Source organism: Arachis duranensis, chromosome 9 (assembly GCF_000817695.3).
Source record: "Arachis duranensis cultivar V14167 chromosome 9, aradu.V14167.gnm2.J7QH, whole genome shotgun sequence".
NCBI classification, from domain to species: domain Eukaryota; kingdom Viridiplantae; phylum Streptophyta; class Magnoliopsida; order Fabales; family Fabaceae; genus Arachis; species Arachis duranensis.
The window spans coordinates 110,644,104-110,654,260 of NC_029780.3; the positions used below are offsets into that span (position 1 = coordinate 110,644,104).

At 34.9% G+C, this 10,157-nt stretch overlaps 2 protein-coding genes across 2 annotated transcripts; both read right to left on the reverse strand.

The window, feature by feature from the left end:
* Positions 1-4,872: 4,872 nt before the first annotated feature.
* LOC107466854 (uncharacterized) lies at positions 4,873-5,583 on the reverse strand. Its single transcript, XM_016085864.1, has one exon. It carries the CDS (start codon positions 5,581-5,583, stop codon positions 4,873-4,875), a length of 711 nt encoding a protein of 236 aa, XP_015941350.1.
* Positions 5,584-7,149: 1,566 nt separating this feature from the next.
* Positions 7,150-8,048, reverse strand: LOC107467010 (40S ribosomal protein S27-2). The gene is made up of 4 exons (XM_016086011.3): positions 7,906-8,048; positions 7,712-7,813; positions 7,582-7,610; positions 7,150-7,497 (listed from the first exon to the last, which is right to left on the reverse strand). Exons 1-4 carry the CDS (start codon positions 7,906-7,908, stop codon positions 7,371-7,373), a joined length of 261 nt encoding a protein of 86 aa, XP_015941497.1. The 5' UTR covers positions 7,909-8,048; the 3' UTR covers positions 7,150-7,370.
* Positions 8,049-10,157: the final 2,109 nt, after the last annotated feature.

Below are 10,157 nucleotides of genomic sequence, written 5' to 3' on the forward strand. Positions count from 1 at the left end.
TAATAACTATTTTATATTCAAAATGTTATTTATTTATTTATTTTAACTAACCTATAATTTTATTTTTATCGTTATGTTATTGTTGACTTTTTAAGATATTATTGAGACTTGTTATATCATTGTTGATTATTTAAATGTTGATGTTGAAACTTGTTATATGTATTTAATTTTTTTAATTTATAAACTGTAAATCCAATCCAATCCAAACCGCTTGAAATTGGATCGGATTGGATCAAATTTTAAAAAAAAAAATCTAATCCAAACCACACCACAAGTAAAATTAGTGTTCAGATCAGATAAATTTTTTACTTAAAACCGATTCAAACCGTACCACAAATACCTCTACTACAAATAGAGAATGACTCTTGAATAAAAGATTGCTCTGTCTTTATTTTAATTTGAAGTATTTTTTGGAGTAAACTCTTTGTTATTTGAAAGGGACTTATCTTTACTTTGGGACAATGGATACAAATCAAATATCGTTGAAAATGACTCCATCGATATTTTCTTGTTTCTTCAATTTAATTCTCAGCAATTACCTCACTCTAACAATGACTTGGTAATGAAAATCAGAGAACTATTGAATCTTAATTAGGAGATTCAATTGAATCTTATATGATTGATCTATTAGCGAAAAAAAAATATAATGAGATAAGTGTGACAGCAATTTAATAATAAAAATGAGAGAATTATTGATTTTTAATTGAAAAATTCAATTAAATCTTATTAAAAAGATGACTAATATTGTGGTTGATCTAATAGCAAAAAGAGGAGCGTGAGATGGAGCAGAATTCACCGCACCAAGTGGTTTAAAACTTTGGTGGTGAAGTAGGGTATTCATGGGTTGAGTCGGACTGAATTTAAGAATTGACCCAGACTCAGTCCTAAAAGAGCAACGGGTCAACTTCGACCCGACTCAAAGTGATTCAAAAAAACCGAATCGATCTGATGAAACATTAGTTATAATATAATATTATTAATTAACTCAAATATATATATTTCTTATTGTAAAAGTAACTTCAGATCGAGTCGTGTAGCCCAAAATAAAATCCTGATCCGACTTGCAAATAATATCAGATAAAAAATAAAAATTTGAACCTGACAAAATATATCTCAGATCCGGACCGAAATTTGAATTGGACCAAATCTTAAACACCGCTAGGTAAATGGTTGGAATCTTGATCAAGGTTGCACGATGTCTTATTTGTTAGCCTTGGATAGCTATATGGAATGTGATAGAACTTGTATTGTGTGTGTGAATGTGGTGTGCATCAATGAATAATGCCTAATATTGGAACTGTGCAATCTATCTGAAAAAAAGGATGCACGATACTCTCTAGCATGATTCGGCTAAAGTTTTCTTGTTTTTTGGAACTGTATTCCTGTTCTAACTTTCATCTTGGACAACAAAAAAGATTGATTTGGATTTTTCTTTAGAATATTTTCGAACATTTTTTAGGCCTATTTAAAAAGTTTTAAAAATAATTCTTTTGAATTTTTGATTTATGAAAAATAATAGTATTAATATCTGGTATAATTTTTAAAATTGTAACTTTTTATTAAATTATTTAAGAACTTATAAAGAAGTTAAAAAATTAACTTCTCTCATAATACTAATACTTTTGATCACACTTTTATAAAATAAACACTTTTAAAATTAAAAATCTAAATACAATAATTTTTTTTATAAATTAGTCTTAATATAAACATTTATTGTTTAAACTATTTTTTTTCAAAAAGAGCTTAGTTGAACTGTTTATTCAAATTGGACTATAATCTAATCCATCAGCGCTAATTAACTATGAATAATCACTTCTATCTTATTTTATATTAGCTTAACTAATTAAAATTACTTAAATTCAACAATTTAATTCTAGCAAAGTCTTATTTTAATAATAAATTCTTTTTACACTCATTCATATATTTTAAAAAAATTATTAATGCTACTTTAACATTTTATATAATTAATTTTCATAATATTTTTAACTTTTTTTTTCAAAGATAAATTATTTTATTCAATTAGATAAAATAGACATTGTCCATTACTAGGACAGCAATACATGAATTGGGAATCTCCCAAAAGCTCTTTAACGAGCAAAAACGCAAAAACTTAGGAAAACGAAGACGAAACACTCCAGCAGAAAAATTAAGGTATGTGGCCTTGCATGTCTTGAAGAAGGTTGCTAGCTGAAGTAAGAATTTATTTTATTCCTTCAGTATCATGTTCAAAGATGAGCCAGTTTCTTGATTTCCAGATTTGCCAACACATAATCGCCAACATCTGAAAGTCATGGTTGTTGCTTCTCCGCCTCTTGAGCTTGCCTACAATTTCCAACCACGTTCGCCGGAAGGAGAATGACCCATCTCCACAAACCCCCAAGTAATGAACTTCTATCCCAGGCCTCCTTCGATTTTTGGCAGAAGAATAAACAGTGACTAACGGTTTCTGGGCTGAGATTGCAGCGCCTACAGAGAGGGGATATTGTGTGGATGCAGCGGTGGAGGTTCTCCAGAACCAGGAGCTTCTCGTGCAAACATCGCCAGAGAAAAAATTTGATTTTTGGGAGTAGGGGCATTTTTCAGAACTCCAACCATGTGTCTTTGTGCTGCATCAATTCGGGGCAGTAATCAATTGGAGAATGATAAAATAGGTAGGCAATTTGGTAACCTGAGCTGACTTCGTATTTTTCGCTTTTGGTTCTGGCCCAAAATAAATGATCATCACCTTCCTCAATTTTTATTAGTTAAATACAATTAGCCATGTCTGAAGAGAAAATATTGTTGATTAATTCTAGGTTCCATTGCTTGCTAGGCATGATTAGCTCATTCACCCATGCTACTTCTAAATTCTGATTGCTGATGACTGAGCTGTGTCATGTTTATAGCATTTGGAACCTTTGGGATTAAACAGATCTGTGTGTGGTTGAAACTCCTGAGTATCCTACCTCCAATAAAGAAGCTTCTCACCGCTCGAAACACATCCCCAGCCACGATGTCCCAGTAATAATGGAAGAACTTTGCTGTGAACCCATCATCATCGGGTGCACTTTGAGAGTGCACACTAAACACAGCCCGTTTCACTTCTTCTAGGAAAAATGGTCGTAGTAGTCTTCTATTCATGGCTGAAGAAACTTTGGGAAGAAAGTCTTCAAATTCCACTTCTGGATCAGTTGAGTTGGTAGAAGAAAATATATCTCTAAAATAGTCTTCTGCAACTAAGGCTATATCAGCTCGAGAGGTAGCAAAGCTCCCATCACTCCGTTCCAATTTCCAGATTTTACTACGCCGAACCCGGGATTGGAAGGATTGGTGGAAGAATTTAGTGTTCTTATCCCCTTCCTTCAGCCATTTTATCCGAGACTTCTCTTTCCAGTAGCTCTCCTCCCTACCATAAGCTTCCTCCAGCATGTTTTCTAGCTCCTCAACCTCAATTCCTCCATTAATCCCTGTCTCTCTAAGCTCTTCTATTTTTTTGAGAATCTCCTCTATTTCAGCTTTAGAGTTGGATTTGGACGTTTGTTGCCATTACACAAGACGATGTCTGCAGAGTTTCAATTTTTGAACTAAAACAAACATCGCTGAACCTTCAAAGTAGGAGTTCCATGCCTCAGTAATAACCCCTCTAACCGCCTCGACCCCACACCACCTCCGTTGGAACTTAAATCTGCGTTTAGATCTCTCAACTTGAGGACTGGTATCCAATAATAAAGGGGCATGATCAGATCCATTTCCTGCATCCTAGTCACTATATTAGTAGGAAACATGTGTAGCCAACTATTGCTTACCAAAACATGGTCTAGTCTTTCCAAAATCTGCTCTTCTCCTCTCCTTTTATTAGACCAAGTGAAATTCCTACCCACCATACCAAGATCCATCAAACTACTTCCATCAATAAAGTTATTAAAATCTGAAATAGAGGACCAAGATTTCAACCCTCCACCCCTTTTCTCCTCCTGACTAGCAATGGCATTGAAATCTCCCAATCACAATCATTTCATTTTGCATTTGCTGTATAGTAGCTGACAGCTCCTGGAATTGACCAGCCCTAACTTGTTCGTTTGTGTTAAGATAAACATCAATTAAGCCCCAATTCAGTCCATTAGATAAGTCTTTGACCGTGGCAGCAATGTAGTACTCTTTCTCCAAGACGATTTGCACTTCCACCCATTCATTCCAAGCCAAGACTAAACCTCGCGCTACCCCAATCGGGCTCACAATTCTCCAAGACTCAAACTTGCATGCCCGTAGCGTCCTTTCCACCATTCGAGGTTGATTCTTAGTTTCACAAATGAATACCACCTCGGGGAGTGGGATCGACAGATCCCTTTAAGGTTTTGGACTGTCAGGGGTCTTCCCAAACCCCGACAGTTCCAACTTAAGATCTTCATGAGGTTTTGGGTGCCAATTGACGGCTGGCACCCTCCACCTCCTTATTACCACCTGAGGCTTCCTCCAAACAGGGCTTCTTGGAGCTGCCACTATTTTCCTTACCAATATACCCTCTTTTATAGCCAGTGTAGGTCTCCCCATGACTCCCATTTGCCTAGCAAGTTGTTTGATACCTTGCTTTCCTCTTCTGTCTTCCTGCAGAACATCACTTGTAACAGTACTCGCTGAAGCCTTCAAGGCGTCTGCTAAGAAACCATTTCCTTCCTCTTCAGTCATTAAATTAGGATTGATGGTCTTCCTCACCTGATCCTTGTCCCCTTTTATATTTAATTCAGCAAAATTCTCCAGTAGCCAAGAGGGAGCTGGTTTCTTCCTTAGTTTAGGGGTGGAAGAACCATGAGCTCTGGCATAAGACGGGTTTGAATTCAATTTACTCTCAATTCTCCTTCCTACTTGATCTGCCTTCACCCATTCTCCAATAGCTTATTCTCTAACACTGTCACTCGCAGAGTCATCCAACAGCTGTTGACAATGTTTGGAATCATGTCCTAGAAGCGCACAGTAGGTGCAGAATGTTCCCAGCCTTTCATATCGGAGCCCTACTTCGATCAATTTTTTATTTGGTCCAGTAATCTTCATCGAATCCCTCAACCTCCTATCCCCTTCCATCTCCACATTGGCTTTAATGATTCGAGTTTCTTTCCCTCGCACCTCATATAATCCAACATCAACAACACTTCCAATCTTCATACCAAGTTTACGTCCAACTTCAATTGTTTTAAACTGTTCTGACAAGCCCCATATTTGGACCCAAATTGAAAAAGTAGATATAGCATTTTGGCCTTCCATCGGATCTTCCTTCCATCTTATAACATGGAGGATAAAGTTCTTAAATAGCCAAGGGGAACCTCGTTCAACTCGTGCAACGTCGGTATCCTTATCAAAGAAGAACTGAAATTGATTCTTGCCTTTGTCTACGACTCTCAATCCTTCCGGTCTACCCCATATTGCAGTCATAACCCCTTCCATTGTGCTTGTGGAAAAGGTGCGATCAGCAAATATTCTCCCATTCAAACTCCTTAGGCATGCGTGCAAACCTTCAGAGATGTCTTCCTCCTCAAGCACCACCACCTCCTCTGTATTCTCCTTGTCTTCCTCTCGTGTATGTTGCTGATTGCCTCCTAATGTATCCATGCTGGTAGAATAAAGAATGAAGAAACGTTTGGTGTATGTGATTGTAATTAGATTACCAATTGTGTTGGTGAAACCCTAGGGGTGATGTTAAGAAACCCTAGCAGAGCACGAAAAAATCCTAACAGGGCATTGTTAAAATAATATTTTTAACTTACGTTTGTTATCTTTAGAAATGATATCCTTTGATTTGACACATTTTTCCTTCCATAACAAAATTATGTTAGCTTATATTGGTTGAGATCGGTTTTAATATAAAAATAAGATTTGAAATGTTTACTGATAAATTATTAAAAAATGTTTTGAAAAAATACTAATATAAATACTTTAATTTGATCACAAATTATATATTTTTATCCATGAATAATTGTTCTACTTTGAAAAAAAAAATCATCCATTGTTTTCAAAATTAAAAATAGCTAAATTTTAAATTTAATTAACTTCTTAAATTTTATATAAGAATAATTGCTGTGTATTTATTTAAAATGTTTAAAATATACTTTTATATATTACCGTACAAGACACGAATATATGTACTAGTTTATTAAAAAACAAAGACATAGAATAAGAATTTTGATGGTAACCATAGTCGGAGCTTGGTCTTTCGTGCTATATATTACAGTTATTATAGACATTAGAAAAAAAAAAGGACAAATAAGTCCTTGACCTTTTAATTCGCAGATATTTAAAAATCAAACGTGACTCAAAAGAGATCTAAGAACTTAAATGTATTTTTAAATCCTCAGGGACTTAAATGTCTGCGGACTAAAAAATCAATGATCGATTTGCCCTTTTCTAAGTCCACAACTGAAAGAATTAAATTTAAAATGATTTAAATAAAAAATTAGAAATATAGATAAGTGATGAATTTTCAAATAATTTTAATATATTTGAGATGTGTAATGAAAGATTAGGGATTTCACCATCAAAATTTTCAAATAATTGAAGTGGTCAATTCTGATCTTATAAGGCAAGGACTTATTTTATGTTCTGGAGATTCTTAATTCTATGGATATAACTAAGAGTAGCAAAACTTCAGAGTTTAATATTCCATGATAAACCTTGTCAATCATATCATGCATTTGACATTTATACTTAAAAATGACAAAGACCAAGACTGCTTGTTATTCAACAAAGACCGAATGAATGAAAAGCTGATTTTCTTGGTAACTTAAGAAGAGCAGCCAAGCAAACAAAGAAGAAATCTCTAACTATAGAGGCAAGTTTCACCTTGAGCCCTGAATTGTAAAGAAATATGGGGCAATCCTTGTCGCTCAAACTGCTATTACTAAAGCAGCAAAGCGGCCTGTAGCCCCTTCACCATACGGCGAATTGTTGTGCGCCTACGCACTTAAATGTGCGCCACAAAGAATACCCTCTCCCGTGGATATACCACGCCACCCCTAACTCAAGAGGGAAGCGCTCGGCCTTAGGCGCATCATCAAGCAATCCACATTCCACATTGCTTGTGTTCAACAAAAAATCCAAATATAAATAAGATTAAAACCTAACCCAGGAAAGCATAAAAATACATGTAAGGTCCAGCTTTAAGAACCAAAAGACAAATCAAGCACAAAGAACTACAACACATGCATAACAATCATTGAAAAATCTGAGTAATATGAATCCAACATGAAAGATAAAATTAAAAATCTACCAAAACCATATGCAATATGAAAAGGCTAGGTGGTATCGTCAAGTTCAAGAGAAAACTGTGAAACAAAGACAAAAGGCATTGATCCTATTTTAGAACAGCAAAACTTTACAGTCTAAAAGGATGCCACACCGTTTTAATCCCCTTTCTTTCTAAAAGAGCAGCCCTCAGTCAGCCTGGCTCGACCGCCGGTTGGCTGGCACAATACTGTCTGGCAGTTTCCGCACACCACGACCGTTTGAGAGTGGCTGAATACAGTGGTACTGCATCCAATCACAAATTGAAGCAAGTTAGATATCACTAAATAAAAATCAACACAAAAAAAACGGGAGAATCATCCAACTTACATGTTGAAGCAACCTTGGCACTTCACATCCTGCAACAATAAAACAGCGGAAAACAAGAGACATAAAAACCTGTTAGAAAAACAAATAACCAAAAAAAAAAACACGGGAAAGATAACAAGAGAGAGAATACCATGAAGAAAGAGTTAGGAGACTGAACAAGACGCTTGAGCTTGTGTTTTCTCTTCTCAAGCTCAGCTGGAGGGTTAAGCAAATCGATGTCATTCTGAAGAACCTACTCAATCCACATGAAATTTCAGCCATTTAAGAAACCGCATAGATAATCAAGCTCGGATCTAATGAAATGCGAGGAAGAAGGACACTCACCATGATGGCTGCGGCACAGGATTTCGAAACGTTTCAAAGAAACCCTAATTGTGAGTAGAGTGCAGCCCCAACAAAGTACTATTACTACTCTCTAAAATACGGGAAAAAATTTTGGGTCACCCTTAAATGCTAACGGGTGTTGCCTTGTTTCTTTATTTTTAAATTAGGAGCGAGACTTTGTGTTTTTGTTAATTTAATAAATTTTAATTCTTTAATGTAATACATCTTAATTATTTATTTATTATATTTCATGCGAATGATTTAAATTTAAAAAGATAACTTGTTAATTAGGTTAATAACTTTTTTTATATGAGTGTTAAATATTTTTTACAAATATTAGATATTGAACCAAAGTCTAAAAAAAAAAACAAATATTAAAATGATCAAAATATGTAAATGGCATATTTTTAATCCTGTTTTAATACTAAAATATATNNNNTATATTTAAAACTTGACATATGTTTAATTATTCATGTACTTAATTTAATTATATTTTTCTATTGATACTTTAAATATTTCTAATAGTATTTTGAATAATTTAATTTATATATTAAAATGACTAAAAACACAAAAAGAAAAGAGTTGAAATAGTGTTTTATTTCAATTTTTTTTTTGAAACACAGATAAACAAATAAAGTTATTAAGTTTATGAACTTGCAAACAATGAAACATATTATTTTAAATTTTAAGAAAGCTTTAATTTATTTATTTTTAAATAGTTGAAGTAATAAAGTAAAATAAAGTTAAATGAACAGGAAAGATAAGATAAAAAGCCAACACATAGCAAAATATTAGTTTGGTTGAGATGTGTCTACAACCATTACTCAAAAATAGTTGAGATTTTCATAATAAAATAATATTACAAGTTATTATTATCTTAAATCTTCTTAAATTAAGTCATGAGTTAGATAACTTCTAATCAAACAGCTTACTCTAGAGGCACCAGCTTTTGCCCAAAAATTTGTACAGAGTTTGGTTTTACATGCGATCCAAAAAGATAACAATGGGCCATCAAATTGTAAAAGTAAACTAACTCTTTATGAAGGTTAGGTCCAAAACCAAGTTCTATCATGAACAAAAACGGGTTTTATGAAGGTTAATTAATATAGAAGATATTACAAAAAAAAATCATATAAAAGATCATCTCTGCAAGTATATTCGTTTTTTTTTTTTTGTCGGGCCACAACTGATCCTGACCCACAGCAGAAAACCTGAATCCCAACCCACCCTGCTTCATGACCCGAAATTTAAAACCACGATTCCCTCTTCACCTTGCGTAGGAGACCAGCTTCTACATTCTTCATTGCTGCGGCTTCCCCGTGCAACCCCGACGAGGTGGACGGCATCATGTTCGAGACTCGAATCGGTTCTGCGAACCCAAATGCGCCTAATTTGTGTCTCCTTGCCCTTGTGTGTCATCGCTGATGCCTACCGTCCCCTCCTGTGCTCCACCACTGCCTCAGCTACTCGTGCACCTTCCAATGGATCCATGCTCCGCGGCGATGATGAATTCGAAGCAAGGACTTCACCAACCCTATCCTTGCCTGTCTCGCTGGCTGTTAAAATTACAAACTAATAATATACTTCAGCATAGCCAGTTATTCCTTATTATAACAACTTCTTACAAAGGGGTAAAATAACATATTCTACTAACCATGCTAACAAACTAGTAAATGAATAAAATGATGGCAAGAATAATATTAAGTAACACCCTCCTGTAAGTTTGGCGTATTGGGAGTGAAGAGATCCAATAATCCAAACTTAGAGTAAGCTGTTTGATTAGAAGTGGATATAGGAAGAAGATAAATTAGACGTTCTTAAAACTTATCATGCACTATGTGACAATCAATTTCAATATGTTTCGTGCGCTCATGAAACATTAGATTTGTGGCAATATAAATGGCTGAGTTGCTGTCACAGTATAGATTGATAGGTTTGTGAATTGGAACACCAAGATCTGTAAGAACAAAACTAAGCCATTGTGCTTCTCGAGTTGTTAGTGCTAGAGCTCTATATTCAACTTCCGATGAAGAAGTTGCAACCGTCACTTGCTTCTTGCTTTTCCATGTGACTAAGGATGGACCCTAGAAGAAGTAATATGTAGACACTGATATGCGTGAGTCTGGGCATCCTGCCCAATCCGAATCAGAAAAGCCTGTGAATTCCAAATTGGAGTCTACATAAAAAAACAATCCAGTGGCAGGAGATCCTTTGATGTAACGCAACACCTTGTGAACAGCTTTTAGATGCTC

Excerpts from the sequence above, each read along its gene's own strand:
- LOC107467010 (XM_016086011.3), bottom strand. Across the intron at positions 7,611-7,711 it reads CTCCTAACTCTTTCTTCATG|GATGTGAAGTGCCAAGGTTG; the intron begins GTATTCTCTCTC and ends TTATTGTTGCAG. Across the intron at positions 7,498-7,581 it reads TGCCAAGGTTGCTTCAACAT|TACCACTGTATTCAGCCACT; the intron begins GTAAGTTGGATG and ends GATTGGATGCAG.
- LOC107466854 (XM_016085864.1), bottom strand. The coding sequence starts at position 5,583 with ATGGATACATTAGGAGGCAATCAGCAACATACACGAGAGGAAGACAAG.